This window comes from Varroa destructor, unplaced genomic scaffold (genome assembly GCF_002443255.2).
Source record: "Varroa destructor unplaced genomic scaffold, Vdes_3.0 BEIS01000004.1, whole genome shotgun sequence".
NCBI classification, from domain to species: Eukaryota; Metazoa; Arthropoda; class Arachnida; order Mesostigmata; family Varroidae; genus Varroa; species Varroa destructor.
Window position 1 is genome coordinate 15,339,894 of NW_019211457.1, and position 27,795 is coordinate 15,367,688.

General features: G+C 40.5%; 1 protein-coding gene across 13 annotated transcripts; it reads right to left on the reverse strand.

The window, feature by feature from the left end:
• Positions 1-2,959: 2,959 nt before the first annotated feature.
• Positions 2,960-27,372, reverse strand: CenG1A (Centaurin gamma 1A). Of its 13 annotated transcripts, none has more exons than XM_022802503.2 (18): positions 26,510-27,372; positions 25,001-25,192; positions 24,625-24,801; positions 23,613-24,319; positions 20,444-20,769; positions 14,275-14,333; positions 10,808-10,895; positions 10,236-10,387; positions 9,972-10,044; positions 9,587-9,708; positions 9,032-9,444; positions 8,218-8,353; positions 7,736-7,993; positions 7,321-7,511; positions 6,931-7,156; positions 6,196-6,461; positions 5,158-5,533; positions 2,960-4,972 (listed from the first exon to the last, which is right to left on the reverse strand). In XM_022802503.2, the coding sequence occupies exons 5-18, from the start codon at positions 20,643-20,645 to the stop codon at positions 4,907-4,909; spliced, it is 2,628 nt and encodes an 875-aa protein (XP_022658238.1). In that variant the 5' UTR covers positions 20,646-20,769; positions 23,613-24,319; positions 24,625-24,801; positions 25,001-25,192; positions 26,510-27,372; the 3' UTR covers positions 2,960-4,906. The 13 variants fall into 13 exon arrangements, with proteins under 13 accessions (XP_022658238.1, XP_022658235.1, XP_022658236.1 ...); XM_022802500.2 differs by having other exon boundaries at positions 25,001-25,645; XM_022802501.2 differs by having other exon boundaries at positions 26,415-27,372.
• Between the last annotated feature and the right edge of the window lie 423 nt (positions 27,373-27,795).

Genomic DNA, 27,795 nt, shown 5'->3' on the forward strand with positions numbered 1-27,795 from the left:
TGAGCCATGTTCTTTATTTGGTTTAGACCGCTTACTACTTGTGGTAGTAAAATAATAAAGACATCAGAAAAGTGACAATAAATCATTTCGACAAGCTCAGCCACGTTTTGAATATAACATTTAGCTTAGTAGCCTTAAGACGGAATAAACAGAATAAATATTAGAACAAAGCTTAGTACCAGAGCACCACAAACTGTTCTGTCGGAGCATCTTCAAGATTCGGAGCATCAATAGGTTTTAGACGAGAGAAGTTATTCTTTCTGGAACAAGGCAACAGACCCGTGTCAGACAGGTGGGAAACGATGTCTTCTTTGCAACTTGGGCGTAAATGAGATATTAACCAATCCCTTAGCGCTGGACGAACCCCTGCGAAGATCAAAAACCTATTTTTTTCCTAAAATCGATAGCCTATCCAGTGGTTGCACAGCTTCCCAAAAAATTGTGAAACAATTTTTTGAGACGGATCAGAAGATCTACAATAGATGTTAGAATTAAAATTTTTAAAAATTCATCAAAATGGCTCAAAAAGCCATTTTTTATCATTACAACTACATTTTAATACGGAAATCGACGACTGTTTTTTTACAGGAAAAATGAATTGTCAATTGTGTAATAAGATAAATACCAATGATTAGTCTTTTTTTGCTTTTCTTTGCATCTGAGGAACTTTAGGCTCGGAGTAGTTTGAAAATTATTATTACTATTATTATGTAGTTGAAACGGGTTCACTATAACCCATTCATTTTCTAGAAAGTATCAACTGAAGACTCCCGTGGCGTTGGCCCATATACCTCACTAAGTAGTGTAGAATGAGTCACTAATGATTTTGTCTGAAGGAATCAGTCATTCAACAACGCTAAAACGATATTTTTTTTTGTCTAGGAAGAGACGAGACTATGGCTAGAGAACTCATCATAGATCAATAAAAAGTTCTATTGCGCAGTGTGGTATCCCCTTTTGAATGGCCTAGGTAATGGCACCTTGAGTAAGAAGCGAGCAATGCGCACACTGTCGTTCAAAGTGAACGTTATCGTACTAGAGCCTATGTAACTATCGTGGTTATGGATTATTTTGGTATTAATAGTTATGATAAATTCTGTTTTATGATCAGAATCATTCGCAATATTGATGCACATGGTGAATGCAAAAAACGTTTTTGTACGCAACTACATGGAATACGTTGATGACAACAACACGTAGCATAACCAACGCGAAGTTACGATACTTTAGTTTAAATTGACATCTAAGCACGTATGCGCGTAAGGTGCGTTTTACTGCAAGGTTACTTCAGTTCTTTCAGATTCAACGTAAAATCAGCATCGACAGATCCGGTTTTCTATATGCTTCGAAGTAGTGCCCCGGTTAGCTTCATCTCATCCTTGTTTATATAGTTTCCATTGCGACAACATACTATGACTCAAAATGATGATTTTTAAAAACAGTACTAGCTTTTCGTTTAACATAGGAAATATAGTTTTGGTAAAGACGAAAGTGCGGCAGAAAAGCGCGATAATTGTTTCGCGTATTGATTGTTTACCAGAAGCTTGATAAAATATAAGAAAAATACTTATTTGTCCCATACAGCGCCACCTTTTTAACTTTGATCGAAGAAAAATCCGATAGCGCGAACTTCGTTTAGACCCGTAGACATTTAAAAACTGTTAGAACCTTGATTCTTCTAGAATTCCAAATCAATGTTTTCTGGTTATAAAAACTTTCATATAGGTTCTGTTCTATACGACGCATTCGCGTGTATATGTATACATATCTATATAAATATAATTCTTTTTTGGTAGCTGGTCAAAGGTCTGGCGTCATACATGATTTTTCGTCACGTATCGCTTTCGACGTCTTCTGCTTCAATAGTTCGGCTTGACCAAGACAGCGAGACATAGTCGCATTAGTTTTCAGAAACCTCGGTGGACATGTATTTAGAAGTAAAAAGAAGAAAAGGCTTCCCCTTCGGCTGGACCTTATTGCTATAAGATCGACAATGAAGTTCCAATATAGACACAAGGGGCCTGTTACTAATATATTATATATTCACGAGTGAGTGTCGAGCTATATAATTATATGTTAGAGATATGGTACTTTATTTATTGTTTATTTACTTATTATTATTATTGTTGAACACAATAATGTGATAGGACTTTGCCTCTTCTAGCGGTAAGAGTCTGTGTGAACGTCTTCTCCAATCCCGTACTGATTGGCTTGTTGTTCATTTTGTTGCGTTGCAGTAATTTCTATACATAAAGCTGGTGAATTATTGGTTTTGCCTTAATTCCGCTCTGTTATGCTGTCTTAGGTACTTCGGTGATCGGTTATTTTGTGATATTATGAATCACTGAATCAATGAGTTGTGTGACCAGTGCTTAACGGAGTCTTATTCAAGTCGATATGTATTTGTTCATCATAGCGGGGGCACGATAAATATCAATTTTAGTGCTACCAGACCATCATCTATCGACTGAATGCCCTACGACAATGAATCGGAACTTGAGAAAATCGTCTTCTAGATATCCATCTAGTTTCAAGAACCTCTGACGGTTATATATATAGACTTAAAATAGCAACAGGTGCTTCGCTGAGTTTGCCAGTTGGTTCAACAGCCTAACTTGACAATATGCACTCTCATAAAATAGTTTGCGAGTTAATAATTGAATTGCAGTATCAATATCCGACTCCGCTCTATTAGTTTTCAATTGGCCAGGTGCACCCGATGATTTAATATCTAGCTTGTCCTACTGCATATTAGAAGCTAATGCAACAACTTTGCAAAGAGCTGCCTAGTAAGCTCAATACGTGGTAAGAGCCACAACCTTGTACGTGACTGAGACACCCGTCGAGCTTCTTGCTGAGGATCTTAAAGTGGTGTCTAGCAACGCTAGCGCTATCTTAGGCCAAATCATTAAGTTGCTTAAGTTAACTTACCTAATACATAATTAAAAAAACTTATAACTTGAACAACAGTTGAATATTACATCGTACATATTTATATTAATATAAACATAGTAATTTGGAGTAGGTGAAATTAATTTTATATTAGGTATATGTAAATGAATGTTTTAATTTTTATTATTTTTCAATTTTTTAATATGAGCGGTGATCAACGACGCCAGAACGGTCGTAGCTAAACAAATTCATAGTGGAGACCGAGAATATTCATTCGTATAATATAAGAAAAACTATTTCCCGTTGCTGAAAAGAGAAAAAAATGTACCGAAAAGAAATTAAAAATTCTTAGTTGGAATCTCTTTCGATTAATAAAGCCATCGTATCACGCTGTACAGTGTTTTGTTAACATTTAAGAAAAAGCGCTAATTAGTCGTTTGTCTTCTACCCGTTTTGATGCTACTTTTTCCTGAACGAATTCGAAAAAACAATTAGCAGCAATTTAACTATATCTATATAAATCTAAGTGTCTGATATAGTATATATAAAAGGAAAAGGTAATGGATATTTTCGATACAATTTTCTTGTTATAGTTACTTTTATGGCAAGGACAGCAATTTCGCTTCATCCGTTCCTCTAAACACTACTGCATACGTATCTTGAGGACCCGTGCATTCTTACCAGATTAGATTTCTTCTTGTTAAGCGGGAGTCTTCTTGTGGAGATAATTAAAAAAAAAAATAAAAATAAAATTAACATTAAAATCGAAGTATAATCAGTGGTCCTTGGCGTTTGATATGATTTCCTTTTGCTGTACGCCCAGTGTCCATCTACAAAAATCTTCTATCCACACAAAGTACTCGTTTTGCACTCTTTATAACTAAGAAGAGTGAGTTAAAGATGTGTCAAAAATAACAATTTCGAAGTATTAAAAATTAAAGAAATGAAAAATCCACTTTGCAAATTAGGAGAAAAACAATTAAAAATCCCAAAAACAAAACATCGAATTTCAGCCAACTACATTCTTAACAACTTGACAAGTGTTCCAAGAATCGTCTCTTCGAATTGTAATTCAGGCTTTCGAGGCAGATATCACCTGAATCTTCCCCCAACTTGTTCCAAATTTTTTTCGACCACCTTTCGTTTCGCTTTATCTTATTTCTACCGGTTTTTCTATCTGGCTGTTTATTTCATGTATATAGTACATATTTGATAAAGAGGCAGCTTGTTGCTCTGGCAAGGCTATCAGCCGTCGCCCGTACCGACGCTTCTACACAGAGTACGTGCTTTGTTAGCCTACAGCAGCTTCCTTTGCAGCACTTCCTTGTACCGCAAGTTCTGTACCTTGACTATTTGCTCAGCAGGTTGGGCTGTGTTACATATACCTTATTATATCTTTCCCTTTTTCGGCTGAAGAGGGACTCGAGATTTGGTTGTGCTTCCACACTGACTTGCTTTTGGATTCAATGCATTCTCATTGGGTATTTCCTTGCTGTGCTTCGGGGCTAAGCCTGGTACGCTAAGATCAGCATAAACACGTTCGCAGTATTACATTTCTATTGATCATCATGATCACTTGAAATACACAAGTCTATATACAATACGCCGTACGTACCGTATCCATGTAGTATCTACCCGGTCGACGTATTCTCTTTGCTTTGTTTTCACTGGGAGAGTAGTTTAATGTTATCAACTGCGCGGTAGTGCAGATTTTGTGCCCAAAAACTGGTCCGTCCTCGTGCGTTGACAGCCAAATATAAAATAAAAAGAGCCAAGGTGTTTCACGCGAATACCTCCTGTTCTTAATATCAGGCATGTCATTTAAAGAATCGAGATCTAGTTCTTATCGCCACCAATCATATTGCTTGTCCCTTCATCAAAAACGCTGTGCCTGTGCCATGCCAATTCTTTCCAACACGTATGTCCGATGCGTCACACCATTCATTTGTGAATGAATATTTTAGCTGCTGAAAAATCTTGTTACGTCAACTTGCAAACCGACTCGAAATTATTGTCACACTTTACGCTCTTGAACTTCTTTAAGGACGCCGTCCTTGCATAAATTCTCTCGACCACTTGCCTGCAATACACCGACATTAACGGAGGACAAAAATTAGTACTTGCGTCAGAGGATTCGCACGACAATATCCTTGGCGAAAGTAGTTCGGCTGACTGAAGTTCATCTAATGCGTTTTTAAGATCCTAGAAAACAGGAAGAGCTTCATTCCTACACTAGTATTATACAAATTCCTATCTTACACATACCATTAGCATCAACTGAACAATGGCCGTATTTCCCTTGGCAACAGCAACGTGCACCGCACTTCGCTGGTCGGTCGAGTGTACAGAAATGTTGCTAGTGTTTCCGCCCAAAGCGCTGCTAACGCAGTTTACGAGTCCATTCCCGCTGCTTCCACCGAGAACGCTTCCATGTCCTACCGAAGCGTCGGCATTCGCTCCGTGAGCTAGCGCAAGCAATACCCTGGCCACGTCGGCTGCTTCGATTCCTTCCAAGAGAAGCGCCTGAGCGCTGCCGCTGGGCCGGCTGAGGGCCGGCCCACCAATGGATGCCTGCCTGGGCAGACCCTTAAGGAACTCTCTTTCCAGGTACTTTGCACGAATCCATCGCTCTTTTTCCTCTCTAAGAAAAAAATCAGGATCGAAGATCAAAGAAAAATATACAAGCGAGATGACGAAAGTAGATTGACATGCTACTGGTACAAAACGAATGGATTTACTGCGTTATTATCTCGGTTGATAAACGTGTTATCACCATTTGGTTCGTTAAACAAGATTTTGCATCAAACGCTCATGAACCAATGTAACAACATAGATGTGCAAAGGAAGAATCAATTAAATCTCATTTTGAACCCGTCGATAAGATGAGAACATGAGAACTAACCGTGTTTTGCGATTTGGTATATGATATAATTGCACTTTCAGTTCTTATCGACATCAGCCAGCACTCGTTTTCTTTTTTTACGTTTGGCATTACATCAGACAAGTCGTACTGGGCTTAATTCGGTTTTTTTCCAACTGACCTATAAAAAGGCATGGTAACGATATGTCACAGTAAAAATTTACTGATACTAAAGTTTGAATTAGCGGTGGCCGCGTGTTTATGACTACCATGACAGCGCACTAAGAGGAACGCGCGTTAGCCACATAGCCCACATCGTTCCTTTAGCACTCACTTGGCTGATACCTAGTCAAAGACAACACGTTAGGGTAGTTTACGCAATAGGGAAAAATCGCTACTTCAAGCTGGCAAAACAGACAAATAAAGCCTGACATTTTTCGTACCTGCTTGAGTTTGGGGTAGGTTTTCCCTCTTCTGATCGAGTGTTGGCCTCCCATATGGCGTTTGCCATAGCGTTACCGACAGCTTCCATCACAGCTAGTTGATCCGGACTCCAGTCGTCAAGGTTGAGCGATCTGACTCGTGAGATATGTGAACCGAGTTGGCGGTGTATTCCTGAGCAAGTGATGCACATGAGGGCGCCGTGGTTCAGCGATGCCCAGTCGGGATTGGGTGCATCGCAATCAACGCAGTGACGGTTTCCAGCAACCTAATAAGAAACAAATATGCATTATAATAAAGATCGATGAAGACGTTGAATAATCAATTAAAATCTACATTGCGGAACAGCTATCCAAGCTCCGCTATGGCCAATCATGCCTTATATAAGATATGATTAACAAAAGTAAGTAAAATATCTCGTGCTAGGCTAATTTAAGGTACAGTATAAGGTGTTTTGATATGCCAGTGCTGGCCATACTGGGTTTAAACATTGCGGCACGATGAAGACCGGCTGTCAACATATGACCAGAAAAAATTATACTAAATGTGACGTCGGTCAATCTCAAATCCATTGCAAAATACTTTAAAAATCAATTGATTGACATTACAAAATGCGTAACTGCAGTAGCGGAGATGTAAAAACGTCAGACACTGACTAAGGGGTTCCACAAGAGATGGTCATGATGAATAATGCCCTAATTACTCCCCTTGTCCTATGCCAACAGGACAATGTTTACCTGGTACTTCAAAGCGTTGATAGCCTGCTGCTGGCCTTGAATGTCGTCGCCACCTCCAGCACGGGCCGATTCGCACGCCTGGAGCGCGTCCATAATTAGCTGTTCGATTGCAGTAACCCATTCATCACGTTCTTCCATTGTAGCCGCTTCAAAACGCCACATCTTCGTTGAAAGTGAGATAAGTACGAATTCAAGATCTTCAACTCCGCAACTTCCAGACTGGCCACTGTGGAAGTTCACAAGGATGGCTTTGTTTTTCATCTTATTGCTAAACAGCACACGTTAGAAATTCAGGCATTAAGCTTAATTAGAAACATAATGATAACCCCTGGATTGTAATTGGTTTGCGTGCTGTTTTGTACACAGTGAATGCCAGTTCGTGGTACATACCCATGGACAACGTCTTCAAGCAGTTTCGACCCGCTCCCCGATTTAATTCGTTTGTGATGAGACCGTTTTTTCGTCAACGGGGTCTCTTTGGTCGAAAGAATTGGATTTGTATTTGGGATTAATCGAAGATTTTGGCACCCTCGCGGGTTCTGTCCCGGGATCTTCACTGTTGTCTGCATTAGTTCGATCTCCTGCAAAAGGTCGCATTAGAACCATGAATTAACGTTTTAATCTGTTATATACTCAGAATTATTACAATAGGTGGCATGGAACAAATCATTTGAGCGACCTGGCCACCTGAAAAACTTAGAAGCTTATAAACATTCGTGTTTGGTCATTCTGTCATCCTGAAAAAGCGAAAATCCATAGGATGGCGTACGAGGTAAGTTACAATGACACTTTTCAAACCACGTACCTTTCCACCGTGATTGTTCATGTAATCATTGATTGTGGCGTGGTAGGTTAGTATTCCATCCTTCGTGAGAGTGACGTAGCGCTTCTTTTTCGCTTCCTTGTTGAGACCCTTCGATGAGCTCTTAAGTAAGTAGCCCTGCTTAACGGGAATTGATCTCCCGCTTCCATACTCACCATGTGAGTTACCTCCTGAGCCTGCCGCGCTACCTCCGTTGGCTTTGACGTCTTTTTTGTCTCGATCTTTGTCTTTGTCCTTGCTCTAAAGACGTAAACAAAGTATCAAATTACTGTTATATGAATTTGTTGTTGATGACAAAAAGGTATAGTACTATTTGTAATTCACAAATTTTATGAAATAAAAATCCCTTTTTGTCTAGTGACTCGATGCCAGTTATTTAGTTTTATTCCGCCATAGAGTGTCATATATACTAAAGCAGTTAAAATATGTTGTTATGTGTCCAGCAAACATTGTACGCGACTCACAAACAGGTTTGATCTTCTCTTGTTTTTCCTAGCGGCGTTTGGCGTTCCCACTGGGGTTTTATCCGTCACCAGACTAAGCTTCGAGTCGCAGCTCTTTGATGTCGGTGATGGTGTCAGCGGTATTAGGCCTTCCAATCTGAGGTGAACATGTAAAAGTTTACAATGAATTCGGCTATATTAAGGCTATTTTAAAATGCTACGCAATGAACATGATTATCGAGGCCCACTTTAATCTTTGTGCGTAAATCCAACAGGGACACCACAGAACTCGAAATCCTGATTGAACAACAGCTCTACGATCAAAATGTGTAATGAACAACCATAACCAGAGGTCTAGTTTTAAGAATACGGCGACATAATTTTGCTTGGTACAGATATGTAACGATAATTTTAGAAATCAAAGCTTTTACCGCGTTCGTATCTCATTAACCACCTGCGGGCCTTTAGAATTATACAACGTAGAATAATACCAATAATTCTAATATATTAAAAATTAGTATTATACACATATGATAAATCTATAGCGGCACAAGTTCTACTTTCAACTGTGAAATACATTACCTTTATAAAATTTCTTTCAGAAACACTTACTTTTTGAACCAAAGCTTTAAAAACTTTACAATCGCCAATAAATACGTTTTGCCCGTGTTTCATTCTGCACTACCTGTTCAGTCGTCTTAGATGTAGTAGGTGGAGGCCAGCTCTATGAAGTCGCAGGGTTTCGAACCTTTCAACTCTCGCATATGCGTGTGCATTAGTTGTACTAATATTAAGATAAATTTACTATTTTCATTGTATTTACAAATGTTCGTACTTGGATGGCGTTTCGGCTTTGCGCCCGCCGACAGGCGTCGGGCTCGTTTCGGGTTGCGTCAAGGAAAGCTTTTTGCTTGTGCAGTCTGAACCAGAAGGTGACGTCGTTGGCAATAGCTGGCATTGGGCCGAACTCGTCGACGTGGGCGTCAACTGCCGCGGTTGATTTGGCTGCTGTTGCTGAAGCTGTTGACGTTCAGCTGTACTGAAAAAACTCGTCGGCTGGTGCTGAGTGTCATCCTGGCTGTGCGATTGTTGCGACTGACTCAGCGAAGTGGAGGCTGGGCCTGATACTGGCGGAGCACCCGAAGATACAGAACTGATGGTTGAAGGACCTCCGATACTGACACCTACTCCGGTTCGATTGCACCAGGCCCCTTCAACAACCAGGCGATGACATAGATCCGAGAACACCTGAAACAAGTGAAAACGAGAGAGAAATGGCTGATTAACATTGTTCTATTGTTGAGTACTGTGAGCAAACATTATGGGAGAGCATACATAAAAACGAGACGTCAATTAAAAATTAGTGGATGGTTGATGAAAGATGACTCACCTTTTCAACGTTTAGCCCGTACGTAGCGCAGGTCTCGTAGTAAGCACAGTTGCCAAGTTCTTGAGCTAGCTTTCGCGCTCTTTGATCACTAATCTTGCGGGGATTATTCTCACTAATTGCATCTGTTTAACGAGCAAATAAGTTCTGCATTTTAAACGATTACCACGGGTACGTTATTTCATCTGCGAATCTATGTGTCACACAAGCAATGCTCTTGCTAAAATGAAATATAATATCAAGCACTAAAATTATAAAAAGTATCTACTCGATACGAAAACTTGACAGGACTCAATTAATAAGACTAACTGCCAGCACCAGATGAAAATTAAGCAGGTTTGAATGTATACAGATGCGGCCTTAGAATGGCCTTTCAATAAGCACAAACCTTGTGTGCCGACAAGCACTACCGGGACGTCATTGCGAAAATTTCTCATTTTCTTGTAAAAGGCGAGTATTTCCTGAAAAAAATCAGCATTTTTATATCGATATTGACCGCAGGACATGCAACATGAAACGTCGATGTCAAATCTGTAAACTGTGAATTTCACTTTTATTTCCATGATCATAGCTGTCTCGTACTGTTAATGCACATGTTGTTCTACAAAAGATATCAATTTACTTTGCAGGATCTATTTCGTCTGTGACTTACCTGGAACGATCCTTCATTTTCCAAGGAAAACACTAGCAGAACGGCGTCGACCCATTGTGCAAACTGCCATTCCGGAGAACCGGCTTCATCCCTAATCATCATTAGGAAACTGCCACATCCTTCCACCGATATTTCTTTCTTAAAGCGTCCACCTATTAAAGAAATATGGGCGCAAATGTTCATTATGATTATTAACGTTTTAATGAACAATATTTCGAGCTCGTAATCTAGTAACCCAGCTCGCCAATATGACGCTGCAGCACTCTTAAGGAAATCTACGCTGAATGCTACCTATTGATATAACTCGATGCCCTCACTGAAAGTACAAAGGGACACACGGCCGAACGTTTCGAAGAAGCTTAAGTTTAAACTATATTCGAGTGCAATGCTGCGAATCACCATATTCGTTTTTACTTACGTAAGCTAGTTCGCCATTTTTCGCAGGAAACGTGTACATTGTTATCAGAAAAACGTGATGTCTGATGTCATAGCTAACACGTACACTATATATATATATATATTTATATATATATATATATATATATATATATTACGCATCGAATAAAACTCACCCTCCGGCGATTCTTCCTGAATAAATGAACCCGTTAGATAACGATGCACTAACGATGATTTGCCGCTGCTGAGACTGCCAAGGACACCCTGCAAGAAAGGCGCATCGCGATGTAAGAAGTGTGAGCAAATAATAATTTTAGACAAATAGCATATACCTTCTGCATTATTTAAACGTCCTATCTATTCACTCCACAGGCGCATCCATTCTAGCTTCCCAATAATTTGACAATGTTTTCTGTAATACATTATCAAATGCCAATGGCGACGAAGTTTAACGTTGCTGAAATTATATGTAGACATTTATTAAGTGTCAATATAACACTCAAGAACACAGTCATTTATTTACGATAATGTTTGGCAGAGTGCAGCGACTAGAGCCTATATCCGCCACCCTGAAACCCGTTCAGTCCTTCCCAGGACCAACGCAGCGGCAACGATGCATGAAAATACAAATCACTTTCGATTACTATACTCTTCGCTCCCCCTAGAAAACTAGCAACCTAAGCAGTGACGTTTTTCGATAAAGTTAGAAATAAACACCAGGCGGTATTTTTCCGTGAGTCTAGAAAGTCGATTCAGAACATCACGGGAACACAACTGGGCACGCTTTTATATTACCGTGTATGCAATCGTGGTGCGTGTCGTAGAAAAAACGTTAACCTAAGAGACCACGATCAGCCATTCCACCGAAGTACGGTTAGGTCCGAGCAGTTATCCGGAGCTGTGAACAACGACGACGACGACGAAAAGATGCAGATCAAGTAAACAAGCAAGTAGTTCTGATGTAGATGCTTGTCTGCCCAATTCGATGTTGAGCAACGTACGGTACTGGCGGTACTGCCAATTGCTACAACAGCAGCCTAGCGAACAGCCTACTGAATAATAAGGGAACGCACTGTATAGAAGAGCCGCGCTCACTTGCTTGACCATTGTGGCAGTTGCTGTCCGCGCCGACTAAGTTCGTCTGCTGCATTCCATAGCTTCATATCGCTACAAAACAACCAGTTGCACACAAGAACCAGAATGTCAGCTATCTAGAGCTATCCAACCAGACGCTCATCAGCAGGGGGTAAATAGTTTCTGCACTTCTCGTCGTCTCCATCCTCACAAAAGCCATTTATCCTTTCCTCGCGTACGGAATGACACAGAATAGATCGCACGCCTATACGAAATGGATTTGTGGCTGGATAGCATATTGCGTGTCACGGAGCCTTCTGCGTTGCTTTCATTGTGGGATTGCTTTTTGTGAAGCTGCCTCTGCTTTATGAGGGGAAAGTAAAAAAAGAATGGACTTTTCGTTAAGTTTTTCTTCTTATTTTTGCCAGCAGCGGGGGCAACGTCTCCGAAGCCGAATGGTAACAGTAGCAACGTGCACGCAAAGCACGTACAATTTCAGCAGCCACAGAAGCAGCTACTGGGTGCGACACGATCGAAAATAGGTGTGGAGAGTCGACATTAGTCACTTGGGGAATACTACTTGCTTTGTTAAGATAGTCGATGCGTTGCTGAGTAGTTTGTTCGGCCATTCACTTTCTTTCTGGCCTTGCTGGGAAAGGACTGTTGGTCAGCCGAGACAATCCGGTTGTTATAGAATTCACGTATACAGTAAGCCTTGACAGCATCTATAGAAATGTTTATAGTATGTAAAGACAAGTTGTGCCAGAGGAAATATATGGCGATCTGGAAAATTAATCGTCTCTTAATTCAAATCACCATATCAAAGAGTGCAAATATTTGATATCTTAGTATCTATAATATAATATCAGCTACTATAATTGCGATACAACAATATATTGAAAGCAACACATCAATTTATATTTTTACCAGAATACCAGTCAATCTGTCAACGACTCGAAACTGACCAAAACCAGCCAAGTTTGTTGACTGTCCTTTATGTTGACACATCATTATTAAACAATTAAACAATACTCGCTCACAATACATTTAAATCGCATCCGCAACAGCATCACACGATGGCTACATCAAAAATAATCAAAACTGATAGAAATGACTTTTTGAAATAATTTTCTGTCAGAACCAAATGAATGGATTCACGTCCAACGAAGTCTTAGTGAAACAGGTACATTTTCTTACTGTACACCTTGGCACTTAAGTTCATGACGCGTCAGCATTGATTACAAATAGCGTACGCTCGTCACTACAGGAGTAGTGCTTGGTGCCTCTCTAGTACTGAATCTGGATACCCCACCTACGGCAAATGTTTAAGCCTGCGCACTGCGGCAAAAATCTATGCCGTAGAGAACGAGGGTCAATTATCTTAAACCGGTGATGCGTCCTTTGTCTGTCATAAAGGCGAGATATGCGCTTGTTTTGGGAACTACACAGCCCGAATAAAGTCGGACAAAACATCTACTAACCAGAATGGTGAACTATTCAATACGTAAGTAATGGAACAGCTAAACAGCCAAGAAGGGGCGAAATCATAAGCAGTTTACTAGGCCCAACCCGCTGTTAAACAACAAAAATACTCTCATGTAACCCTTAATGTGACTATGGGCCTTTCACGGACGAACGCTAGGAGATCGCTTTGATTGCAGGACGCCTGAGATGCCTCCAGTAATGGCAGTATTGAACAAAACAGCTCACAGCTGGAAAAGGTGAAGACCGCGGTGTACTGAATCCACACATGCCTACCCTTTTGCCTGCGGTAGGTGGGTTATGAAATAACAAAATCTGAGTAAAATATGCCCCATTTTAATAATGAGATATTATGCCAGCCACCGTGATACCTTCAGCTCTATAACAAGTAAGCTTAATCTATTATGTTAATTAAGCAAGTTAATTTTTCCTGACCTATATGATGAAAAAATCTTTAATTGTGTGCACAAACAGCGGCGTAACCGAATCGTACATGTTAATATCTTAACAACGCGAGTAAGTGCGTATTTGGGATGGATTTTTACACTTTAAACATACTTCTAAACTCCGCCGCTTTTAGCACAAATAGTACGCATATTTCGGCGCGTCGATTGACATGACTGGACAAGATTTACCAGCAGAGATCTAATAACTTGGATCTACTTGGAGATCTTGAAAAACTTTTCAGGCTCTGTCGTCCTTAACAAAATTCCTAACTAACTCTGTTAATTGACCTGCTTTGGTGCAAACAATCATCTATGTTTAGATATTAACATCGCACTTGAGACTATTCAATTGTCCACTCAAATAAACGTTATCCAAAGCTACCTAAATTTCTTCAAACTAGTTTTCAAAGAAACTCTCGGACCGCAAACTTGAATAAACCCTTGTAGAGGCATTTTAAGCTAGTTAAGGTTGGGAGGTTGAACTATCTCAATTGTTCACAATGGGCCCGTGGCACTCCACGAGCCAGCTGATTGTTGTAACACTTAGGCGATACGCTGCTAAACCATGCGTGTTTGACGCAGAGGGATAACTCTCCAGAACACGGGTGATGCGATTCCGTATTAAATTTAAGTACACTTACCAATCGAATATCAGGAACGTTTCGGCTAAGCGTCCATTCTGGACTGTTGACAAATGCATCTGAAATGGACAGAATCAAATTAAAGGAAAACGGTAAAGATACGGTGATTAGATTAGATAAAATCACAATACCGTACCTACATCAAACGTTCTAAACATCGTACCGAACGGTACTAAGGCTGATTCGAAGGTTTAAAAAACATTCATATTTGCATTCTGTTCAGGAATTTCTGAATGGAAGTCTGTTCTTCAGACCTCTGTGGGGAAGTAAAGATCTTGCCATAAACATAAATAAAAGAAATATCTTTTTGTACTTTTATCATCGGTCAATGTATATATAATATCTACGATAAAGATTTAAACATGAAGTACTCATCGAATGAAATTATGGATCAGGTCACTTTGACTATTAAGTTTATCCTTCTCTACGACAAATTCAGGCATTTCTCTATTCCCGGGTACGAAATAAGAATACGCTTATGCTTAAAGGAAGGTGCAATAACTATTTCTCATTCTCATTTTTCTATTGACACTATTAGTAGACGTTCTTAGATAAACGTGTCCCTGATAGCTTAACTTGTGCTTTACTGCGACATTTTTTAACTCCTGCAAATTTCATCAAAATCTGTGTAGTTTATCATACAGTATCAGTAATCATATGAAATAATGAGAAAAGATGTTCCAAAAATGTTTTTTTTTTCTTTAATATATATATATATATATATATATATCACCACAGTCATACCTCTTTTTCAAGACGCCGCCACATATCATATTCGGTGTTACTATAATAGCACTGTATGGGCAGACGCTATATAGCCCAATATGCTGTACTTGAGTACCGGATAGCTTGCGCTTTTCCCTATTAAAAAAAAGCTACTTCGTTTTCCTTTTCGCCCTCTTCTACCACAACAATAACAATAGATTACACCGCCTAAACGAGCAGACAACTCAGGCCAGAGTTGGGTACCGGAGAAGTTGAGGGCCCCCATATTTCGCTTTATAGCAACCCATTTTGATTGTATAGCCTCGTTTGTTAAACATGTGGATCATGGGGCAACAATAAAACGCATATTAGTCACTACGAGCCATTTACTACTAAATCCTCTATAAAGATTAGGCGAAGAACAATTCTAGAAGCTCAAACCGCAACGCTCGTTCTAAAACGATGATAGCCATTCTGGTAAGCGCACAACAGAATGCGGTGCCTACTATATCCTGTTTCGGTTAGTCACTGTCGGATCTGCTAAGTTCGCTAAGGCCGGCCGATAACCCAAACCGTGCCATATACCCATCGCTCAGCCGCCCTCTGGTGGCTAATTGATCGCTATAATCCACTCCGTGAATGCGGAAGTCTTAGAGGCATAGTGAAATTTCATATATATATATGAATATGCATTACGCATTATTCCAGCAACGTGTTGTATTAATGCAAACCTGCATTGGAAAGATACAGGAAAAACTACGCGTAAGAGTGCAATAATCTTGGAATATTTTAATCGTGAAAGGAATAATTTAACAAGCAAAGCTAAGGGCTAGTATCGATGTGTTTGGAGATTAATAATAATACTAATTTTATTTTCATTGATCGTCTGTAATGTTGCACTGAGTTCGTCGACGTAAGTATCGCACAGAGGTTTCTCGAACGCTTTCACGCTCGAAGTTTCAACGAGCCAGTGAAATTTTGTATAAGATTATACAAACCAACTTCAGGTTTCCACGCAAATAAATTATTTACGAACGTAAGGCTTTTTCTTAGAAGCGCCAAGTAATATTTGACAGTGTCGCTGAGCGATCTGAAACTCGATTGAGATTCCGGGAACTCTGCGCATGATTGACCTTAGCGTCTTCGAATCGCTCAGCTGCAGGAGACATTAACCTATAGGCGATGGTCATTAAATGAAAAACTAGAATTTCCAAGTTTAAGGTCAAATGTGGGCAGTTTGATGATACACAGTCGATGCCTGTTCAACGGCAAAACAACAGCGTCTACACGAACGAAATGCAGTGAAAACAAAAATTGCTTTGACAAAAGTTAGCCAAATCTATAATCGATTCCACTTAGGGATTGTCTTAGTATTGCTAGCCGTTAGCCAAACACTACAGGCGATCCAACCAGAAAACGTTAACGGTAAAAATCAGTATAATTTGCAAGTCTGCCTATAGGAAGTCACCTATTCGAAAAATTGTTAATAACATTATGTCTCTCTTTCTATCTAGTCACCTTAAAGTAAAATCAGTAATTCACAGCTGTTCATACTATTTAAATTATCGGAACCGTCTAGATATGCAGCAGGTCATTTACTATCACTATCACTATTATCATGCTTGTTAAGTCCATGACATCAGCTCCCCACGCATATCGCTACATGTTATGATCGACTCAATAGACGGGGCAGGGCACTTGTAGGAACATGTAGATCATGACATGATATAGAAAGCTATTTATGCACTAGGACGTTTTATACTACAGGATTACCGCCAACCAACGGTCATTTGACAGTAGTATGACGCAGCTTTGGAAGACTATACAAAGTTGTTTATTACGTAGTTACATAGGCACATTGAAAATCGACATTGTTACACCCACGTCACTACTAAGGGAGTGGCGGCTAACGTACAAAGCAAATGGATTGGCGCCTTTTCCATTACTACAACCGTGTTCGGGTACTATTGGCCGCTTGAATTTCAGCGTATTTCGTTAAATATATTTACTGGATCCGCGCCACTTCAAAAACATACCTTTTTTAATTATACAGGTGCGTGACCTTTTTTCTAACATGGTTGCTTCTTGCAATAGAATAAATAGAACATGAAAACGATGAATAGGCACCTCGCTGTCGTTGGCGCGAAGCGAGTGGCCTGAAAAGCCTTACAATCCGAAGAGAATATTTGCAAACATAATGTGCCGATGTATTTAGCGTCGACGCCTTTTTTGCGCCTAGTTTATCAAAATAGTTCTAATAGCAAATACCTAGATTTAATTTTTGTTCGCAAATTTACGAACGTGAACTCAGATTAAACCGTTCAATATTTTGCTGTGGACTGGCCTTTTACTTTCCAATCATAGTTCAGTTCCGCTGTCCTGTAAATGCTATGCTTGGTTATTTTCAAATAAGGCCAGCATCCTTAGGGTTCGTTGGGAACGCTTGCATCTATAAGCATGAGCAAAATTATATTGAAATGCACTTTTCAATGTTTAATGATGACCACAGAAAATAGTTTTAATACAGTAGAAGATTGCGTTTACGTAATATGCGTAATACCGTTTTATGAATGTATGTTACTTATATAATGTTATGTATAATGAGTGATTGGAGGCATGGAGTTATATTGTCTTAAAACAAAATAGGGTGACATACCCGACCCATTTCGTAGAATCCGTTCCGTGTGAATCTGAGCTCTGAAAATCGAGTCACATCTATAATATAAAAACGAAATTCATATTTCGGCTAATTTATTTTTTACTATATGTCCCCCGATATAAAGAGATGGTTCTTATTATCTTAACAGCGTCGCTCAACACACAAATTCGTATATTGACATCATAGAGTATGTACATGTAATATATATATAGCGGCAAAGTCTAGCTGCTTATCCAGATAAGCTGAAACGCAATAAATTGTGTGGATACATACTGATCTGGGAAGAACTACTTATTTGATCTAGACATAATTAGACTATGGTGACTACCAGTGCAAAAAGTGTGGAAATTTTACGGTAGCAAGTGAACATATCGTGAGCCGTAGGCATTCTCGAAAAAGTTACCCTGCAAACTTGATCTCGCAAATAAAAGAATTAAAAATGTTTCACATTCGGTCAGCATCACGGCCAGAGCTGTTCAGTCTCGACCGTATGCTTCAAACCGATGTTAAACATATACACTCCGAACATCCTAGTAGGTAATAAAACGTAACATACTTAACTAATTTGTGTCAAATATTGATCTTAGATGTAGAGGTGTCTCCGAATAACGCGATACATTCTAACTAAAATTAAAGTTTACTGGAAATAGAAAATTAAATTTGTTGTAATTCAGCCAAGGTGCGTACGCCCGAAACATTCTAGAGTTCTTGCCTCACCAAATTTCTATCAAGATAAAAAGCAGATTTTCAAAAATATCCAAGAACGACAATTTAATAACTAGAATTCGGCGTAACAACGAAGAAACAGTTTGAAGCTTATAATGGACAGCCTTACGTAAAAGCCCGGGAGGTCATATTTTATAATCACAAAACAATCTCTAAAAAACGCTATTCATCTCTCCCCCGAATGACGAAAAAAAAAATCAAAAAGGTATTTTATACCTCTTTATATTACCTCCTTTATTTGCCCTCAACTATTATATGCTTTTCTTGCATCCTAACAACTTCAAAAAAAAAACACTATTTTCGCATATGGATAAAGTTGCGATCAAAATCCAATCTTCTGCTTTATTCATTCAAAAGTAAAAAAGTAGCCACAATGGCATTATTTCTATGTCTACCTATAATTTCCGTATGTGTGTATGGGACCACTCTCCAGAAATAGCAAAAAATTCAGGCGGAACAATCCTATACACGCATCAGCAAGCGATAACATAAGTATAGACGGCAGTATTGGAAAACGTACATCGTAGGGGAATCCCAGGTATCGGTTCCATCTGCCTCTTCTGATTTTTTTTTTCTTGAGCATTTTTTACTCTTTTTGTGCTTTCCAGTGTTTCGTCTGTGACAAAACCATGTCCGATTAGGTCTAATCGACCCTCTGGCCACCAATCAAACAACCAGTCATCATACTCCATTGCCCCAGGAGAGCTTTTCTAATATGGAGTCTATTCGATAATGTTGCGTATTTGACGAGCTTTATACATTCTTATGTTGTACGTCTACAGGATCTGTTCGAAGACAACACAGCCAATATTAGCACTACGCTATAGCCCTGATTCCGTTAGCCAGTGGCTACCGGGTACCACTAGTGCACGGCAGTCGCCGTACGACTGATTCCAGTCAACGTCGACGGATTCCATCAACGGCGGATAGCTTCTGCGTACTGCAGGAAATATTTCCTGGACACCTTTATATACTGACAATCCCTGGTTGATGTTTTTGTGGTTTCTGGCCACCACTTTCAGGCTAGCAAAACCACTCGGTCTAGACAAACAGCAGATGGAATCGATGTTGCGGTCACCAAAAAATAAAGATGGAATTGGCGCAGGTGGGCGAATCGTATGCTAAACCAGCCAACGGTAAATTATAACATTTGTTGCTGCAAAAAGTGTAATAGGTAGGCTAAAAGGGCTCATGCAAGGGTTCTATGGAAACCGACGCGCGTTTGGCTTTGCCAACAGGGTTGAGTTTTATCTGAGATATGATGACGAGTCAAGTAATGGCGGTAAAGCCGATGTAATAGGGCTTTTTTCCGAAGTATATTTGAGACGAGCGTTACTGATAACACTGAAAGGCACAATCGGTCAAGCAGATCCTGAGTATCTGCAAAAAAAATGGTGTTCAAATGTATTACCGTCGTGAATTGTTTTAGAGATATTCAGTATTTTTCATTTGACATAGAAAAGCTTTTGCAACTCATGGACATTGCAGATGATTTTACTGATTTTTTTCGAAGAATCCTTCTGTTATGCTATGAAAATTAATGTACTATTTCCGAGAGATTTTGTCATTTGATGGGCTAAAAACCTATATATTAACAAATTCCTCATGAAAGCAAAAATATACACAAAACAAAACTGATTACATGAAAATATATAGAATGCCAGTCCCGTTATTTTGAGAAGGCTTCGTGGGTCGAACGCTTAAACGCTTACTAAAATTAGAGGATCTTCTTATAGGAAATCTTATAGGATTAAGTAGTCCACAGAAAAACGGATTCTCTAGCTCGTCTTTTTCAGTTAGATTCGAACCGCTTGCACTAATCAATGGATACACTGTCATTGCACAATTAGTCGATGTTATACGAAACCTTTTACAATCACCAGCAACCACCGAATAGAGCCTTCAAATGTAACCGCAGATTAAGATCGCTTTCAACGTTTACAGGCTTTCTCTAGATGATCAGCAACCACAATCAGTTTCATTAGTTTCTAAGCTGTGAAATATACATGCATGCAAGAAGGAGACACGCGGTGAAGAGCTACATCTGTTCGGAACATCCTGACCTCTTCTATAGCATACCTTCGATGCAGACGACGTGCTCGCGAAGCTGCTGAGCAATAATATGATCCCGCAACGCCTCGATGAGATCGTACACGGCGTAGATTGACGGGTGGACACTTTCGAAGCGATCAATCTCCTGCCGAATGCAGAGTGATGCCGAAAGTTGGTACGGGGACGCGCCAACCGGAACACACATAATCGGTCGGGTAAGTGACGCCATTGTTCCCGCAGCGCGACGCAAACCAACATGTACGCGGTCGACAAAGTGGTTCGGATCTCCGTAAACACTTGATCTGTCCGCAGACAATCTATGGGACGTACGGGTAAAGCTGAAGGCGATTGGGCTGAAAAAAATTGAGGGTGAACAACGTTCGTTAAAATTGTGCGACCGAATAATAGGGAATGGTCTATAAAACGCCATTGAGATGTTTGCTTGCAGCCGCGTATTCTTTTCCATGTCTACCAATCAATATTAGGATAATACTGTGCAAAAAGTGGACTGGGCAGATTCTAAACCAAGCAAAGGCACACTTTATCTTCGTGCTGGACTGGGCCAAACGTCTGAACTACCGTCCAGCTACCAGCAGTAAAACTCAAAACATTAATTTTGATGTAGAAAATGCAGCTACTGCGCAAAGAATACTAAATACAAGGTTGTGGATACCCAAATTGAAAATGCCAGGAATCAAGTATGAGGAACGCTTTTGTTCAAAACCACTCAAGACGTCTTCGTTGCCAGGCAGCCAAGGTAATCGCCGCTTACATGAAAACGTAACCGGGGCCTTTCGTTTGTTTATATGTCCTTCTCAAATGGCATCGATTTCTGAGCTATCTGAGTAGGCTAGACAGTTGTAGAAATACGCCGGACTGGGCGGATATGCTAGCGAACCTAACAGCTTAACTACATTGTAAGAAAATACAGCAGTATCCGCATTTGCCAACAGGACAACATGACTATACGATTATCAAGCTTCCATACCAAACTATCGAAGATACATAGAAGCGGTTGGAAAATACTTTCAGCTGCAGTTGCGACTGCAGTGGCACTTGGCCCGTCTGCTTTTAATTTTGTTTTCATTTCGCGAACTGTTCTACCGGTGAACACCTCAAGCTCAGGGACAAAAAGAATCGGAAAAGTTTGGAACAATCCATCATGTAGCAGTTTCTGAAAGGATCCTTCCCGTCTGCTGATTTACATAAATCCGCAAAATGGAAACGGTGCACTGTGTATCACCGTGAGAACCTCTGCCATGCGGAATCGGAGATAAGACAATCTGTTGTATAAGAAAATCCTTAGAATCAGTAGACAAGCACTACTGAACAGACTGTATATCCTACTAGAACACCTCGAGATGTCCAACGCAGAAATTTACTATTAAGGCTGACTAAGTGATTAAACATTTTGACCACTAATAACTTTTACCTAAAACCACCTCTGCCGTGTCATCGATCTGCGCGTGAAAGGTGTTAATCATTGCGGTCGAAAAGAATTTTATAAATTGTAAATCATTGTCTTGGAAGAAGCGACTCTTGGTCCCGCAGCGCTGCTGAAATAAAAATTAACCTGCGCTGGAGGCGGAGTCCTCAGGCCGTATAGTTTATCGACAGGATTGTTTTTATCTAGCAACATAGAAAATACGGTAGACACTACAATACAGATCAAACATCCTTGTAAATTCCGCAGGCATGTGAAAAAGCCGCTTACATTTGTCACTTACCAAAAAAAAAGCAAAAAGACTACGAGTAAGAAACAAAACATCTTCTATTGGGTTTCCTCATAAGACTTAGGTAAGCATGATTGGTACATCTGGAAGCAACAGCAGGACTCCATGTTAATTACAGTTGATAACAAGGGGCTAACAGTGCGCATGCGTGAATAATAAGCGTCCCCAAACTGATGGTCCTCAGCCAAAATACAGGCCCTGTACATTATTCTGACTTCTATTAACGTGGTAAGCGAAAGCAGACATCAGTCGAAATTAAATATAATTATTAGTAACTAGAAATGAAAAGACAGCTTTGCCTACCCAGACTTGAACATCCAGATATATATGTCAAATGTCCTAAACTGCAATTGCACACGCGTTTAAATGTTACAATGACCTATTTATGTATATGCAGATCTATATCTTGGGCATCGTTCTATGTATACTATTCGAATAATTGTGTGCCGATGTATACGTGTACTAAGGGAGAAAAATATCAAAAAAACTTTTAAAAAATACTACGTATTCCTTCAACTACCAGATACTTGAACATACATATAGAAAGGTAAGTAAAAACGTCTTCAAGAAACCATGCCATATTGCCGGTAGAACAATCACGCTAGTATAATAATAATACGCTGGATCTTTTTATTATGGATCTTTTTACTCGTTTCTCTATATGAACTGTTCATCGCAACCAGTAAGCTACCTTGAACGGTACGATGCTCGTTCGCTAATTTATTATTAATCCAAGCGGAGTTCTGCCGAATCTGCGTCTTGCCGCCTGTTGTCCATGCCACCACAGCGAAAGGGAATGCACCTCTCCTGGATGTTCAATGACTCAACACCAATACAGGCGGAACGATCAACCCCAATATAATCTGAACGCAAAACGATCGAAGACGTTTACCTGTTTGCTGATAGGGCGACACCCGGTCATGGCATACTGGACGTACTATTTTACTTTACTTGCATATATATATATGTATACTGACAGGTGCATAGGTACAACAATAAATGGACCAGCTGATGCGCGCAAGGGGGAGCATTGTGAACGGGACTAAACAGAATTCCTTGTAATTTTATTGATTTACAGTCGTATAAAGTGAAGATAACGAATCGTAATAATTATAAAGGGCATGTTTTGTGTCCCCAGAAAATAATATTTCGTAACTCCCCGTCCAAATTTAGAGTATCTCTTTCCGTTATTTTCTATTCAGTTTAAAGCAATAGCCCTAAATTAGCCATAATGCATACGGTGATTATACTTATCCAGCATATATGCAATGCAATGTTCTATATAGTTATTTACATGTGTGGAGTTGGTGATTTTTTCCGTCTTTTATAATAAAAAAACAGTTTTCTTATTGTGAGCCTTGTAAAGAAATATTTCATCTATATTTCACAGTTTAAGATTATTTACTTAAGAGTTTATAATATATATATAGGTATATATATATATGTTTTTTCCGATATCTTACCCTGGATTGGCACTAGGTACCGGTGAATCCTTGCTCCATGCTGAGTTGCAACATCAAGTTCTATTCCCCTTGTGTGTTGCACCTTTTAAAGCTAGCAATCCGAGCAGCCACTTTCTCCTTCTACCTCACGACAATGAGGACGACACATAACATTAACACACCTGCTGCAGGCCTTCCGTCGCCAACTGCTTATGGCGTTTTCTTCTTTAACTCACTTTTTATCATTGTGGATCACATTGCGCACCGTGCACCTATAACAGACTATCTCACGAGCGTATGTCTTCCAAATAACAATTATTTTTTTCACGGCATTTCACTTTCTGGTATCCGTGTCCCGTTCATTATATGCACGACATATCGAGAACAGGGGGTAGCCTTACAGTAGGCCTTCTATCTCAAACATCGACGATCAAACAGCTGTTGCTTCTGACGGCTTCTTGTCAACCAATCACTACGCAGAACCACTTTGCTGATTAAGATGTCATTGTCATTTTCATTACATGCGTATCTATTTCGCATTTTAAACGTCTCATCCTGAATTAATTAATTTGGCCGTTCCTCTTCCTGCGCCCAACTCACTCCTGATCAGTACTGATTGTTCATTTTATCGTCAACTTGTCCAAGAAGCAGTCCGTTGCATGAGAGCTGTTGAAGCTAATCGAGATAAATCCCGTTTTCGGTCTCACCTTTATTACCGTGAAGAAAAACTAAACAGGACCACTGAACGTTAACTGTGTTAATATACAATAATTTTATATTCATAACATTGTATGTATTGGCAGACTACTACTAAACCTCATTGACTGTTTCTCTCAGCGATTAACGGCAGGCAACAGAGTAACTAGCTTACTCAGAAAAGCGTCCGGATGACGAGCTCTATCTAAGACAACCAACGAGAAGGATGATACATCTGTTTATAACTAGGCAGCGGCAATACATTCGCGTGTACATGTACGGTACACATTACCGCCATTACGAGATTATTATATATTATATTCACAGATATACACACCTGCACATACGTAGCTATTAAAAAGGATGCACAGATTGGGTATCAATAAAGCGTTTGACGACGGCGCGTTCCTAGTACGCGCGAAGGCATGGAGATGTACGGACCCGAGGCTCTCCAGTCGTTTGAGGGAGTTCTAACGTTGTCTTGTCCGCGGCTTCAGTATGACAGTTGAGGTAGCTGTAGTCGCCGTTACCGAAATCAATAAATAAACAGTTGCATTTTTCATTTTGCAGTTGCCGTACTACGGAAGCTCTTGGTATAAGCGTAATCGTTAAAATTTTAATTCGTTCTGTACCGGCAGTGAAAGTCCGAAAAACCGGACAGAGTCAGCTCTGAGGTATTGCTGTAGTCAACAAAGTTTTCTGGGCAGCCATACCTGCTTATAGTCCGCCTGCCATGGCAAGACCACTGTTGATCTTGTTGTCTTTAGTGACGTGACCGCTGGTGTTGTAACGTCTATTGCCTCTTTAGCGACACTCCTCGTCGATAATAATTATTGCGTGAAGGGTCTTTGACGATCACATCGGTACTACGACGGTAACTACGATCACGACGTATTTCTGCCATGCTAAATTAGTTTGTTATTGTCGCCTTATCTGCCCATTTGCCTCTCTGCTTATTCTACACTAATGTCCATTTTATAAATTTTCGTTGATTGCACCGTAGCATACATTAAATAACTAGAAGTTATGCTGATCATTGCATCCGTTCTAGCCATTGCGTTATAAGTCTCCCAGAAATACCAGACCGTACGATCAACCCCGCAGTTCTATCGCAGTCAGTAGTTCGTAGCTTGGCGGCGGCTTGCGGTTGTCGCTTTTGGCACCATCAGCTGCCGCAGCAAACCAACCAACACAAGGCAGGAAATTTCTTGGCATTAATAACAAATGCATGTGACACCCTCACGAACCCACCGGGCGTGGAAACACACAGTATATGCTATTGCAGAATACTTCCTTCCAGTCACGCAGCGTCTGCCCCACCGGCAATCGAGGCAGCCCACGAACATTCATGGACACTTCTGTACGGATTTGCGAACATTGCCGTTAGCATAGCGTCAACAACTATCAGATAGTAGCTCTACTTCCAGCGAACAGACTGGCAGCAAAAAAAAAGAGAGTGACCGCGTGAGGCTCGTTGTGGTGCCGGTCCTTTTCTCTTGTTTGAATCGGGTACGTTGTGGCGAGATCTCGATTTATACTGCTAGTGTTAATATATTTTAAATTGTAGGTTATGATTTCATAATCATACTATCGGCTCCGCCACTTCGGATACGTCCCGTACTTCTGGAAGGATACTAACCTACCACTCGTTGTTCAGAGGAGGACATTCCTGTGCTAAGGACCCTGTTTTGTTCCTTTGCTAGAAAATGGTAAAGTAGAAGGAGTTAAGAAGAATCAGGAGGACTCTCCAGGTAAGATCAGAGCCGAAGCGAGTTACGAACGCAGATCCAACAGCTACCCTTCATTACAACGTTACCTCTTTGACCTGCTCGTTTTTCACTCACGTTACCTCTACGCCAGGTTCACTTCAATAATCGTCGCTCGCTGCGTTCCCAAATCGAAGTTCCCCTTTGTCTTAACACAGTACGCTTCGCAATAATGGTACTATTCTTTTGGAAGGCGAGCACAACACGTTAACGGCAGTTTCGCTCTTTGTCGTCCGCCACAATGGTCATAGCGCCACGCGAAACACGTAACAGCGGCACTAGTGTAGCTGGAGAAAGCGGCTCCGTTCCCAGGGATGGACAACCCCTACCTACCTACCTGTCTACCTACCTAGTTAGCTACCTGTACTAGAGCGATCACTGGGCAGGAATGAAGAAATACAACAAGAAACTATATACGAGTCATTGCACGAACACATCTTTACGGGCACGACTCACCCGAACATGCACTCCACAGCCGAACGTCAATTTTTCTAGTGTTCACCCCTTGCCGCTCCTTAATTCCGCTCAACAGCAGGGTAGCTCTGAGTATAGTTCTGAGAATCAGCCAGGAAATCACGCAGACCTCTCCTGAGTAACGGAGTCTCCTTCAATTGTAGTGCTCCTCTCCTTTTCCAAGCAGAGCCGTTGTCGGTATCCGCGAGCTGAGGATGTTCCCGCTGTTGGTTAGAAGACAATGTACACAGCGCCCATGGTAAGATCGTTTCGTTGCCAGCGCAGTTTGCTATTCACTGTCAGTGTAGCACCGTCTCGCTGCTTGTGTACAACTACTAATAGTACACTAGCGCTGCTCCCGCGAATAGCTACGATACGGACACACGAAGCAAGACGACGACGACGACGATATTCCTTTGAGTTCGTCCATAGTCAAGGTGTCTGCTTATGATACCCTGCGGCAGCGATTCTTTCCATTGTCTTAGCTTATGGCTGTTGATGCCAGAGCTGTACGTGCCGCCGCCGACGCCGCTGCTGCTACGGAGCCGTACAATAACACGTCGGAGCGGGTTCTATTTTGTGTGTGGGACGTCGGCGCTGGTGAGCCCTTTCCCTCGCAAACGGCCGTGGACCCTTACTTATGGATGGAGAGATTGGCTATGACTTTTGACTGTTTTTGTGTCATTGCGGCTACCAACGCAGCTGCTGTGGCCGTGGCTATTGCTAGGGATAGGTATATGTGGATAGATAAAGCAGACGAGAACAAGCCTGAGTGAAGGTTGGATGAGGACGATGATTTGTGCCGACTGGAGCGGCGTAACACAACGCACATTCAAACGAGAGCGGGCGGTTTGCTGAGCCGAACTCGGGGAGTGTGATAGAATCACGAATTAACTAATTAAACGAAACTATTAAATAATAATAAACGGCGAGTAAGACGATCGCTCAGAGATGAGTTGCGGATTTGAGTTCAGTTGTCGGCTGACTCGTAAGCCTACTGTAATGACTACTGTAACTACTAGCACTTTTACCGTAATATTTTTAATATGGACATGTATATGCTTATGATGCATGGGAAATATGAACGCTGCGATTCGTAAGAGTGCGTAGGTTTGCGCATTTTCTTATAAACACAAAATAGCAGTGCTATTAAATTACTAGAAAATAATTAGAGTAGAATTATTTTATCTAAATAAATCATTCACACAATAAAAAAAGTGATCATTTTTTAACAGTCATTCATAGATGGATCCGCGACAGCACGACACGTTGTGCTTCAAACGACCATT

Excerpts from the sequence above, each read along its gene's own strand:
- CenG1A (XM_022802505.2), bottom strand. The coding sequence starts at position 20,645 with ATGGCGTCACTTACCCGACCGATTATGTGTGTTCCGGTTGGCGCGTCC. Across the intron at positions 9,445-9,586 it reads ACGGGCTAAACGTTGAAAAG|GTGTTCTCGGATCTATGTCA; the intron begins GTGAGTCATCTT and ends CACTTGTTTCAG. Across the intron at positions 7,157-7,320 it reads CTTGAAGACGTTGTCCATGG|TGGCCAGTCTGGAAGTTGCG; the intron begins GTATGTACCACG and ends GAACTTCCACAG.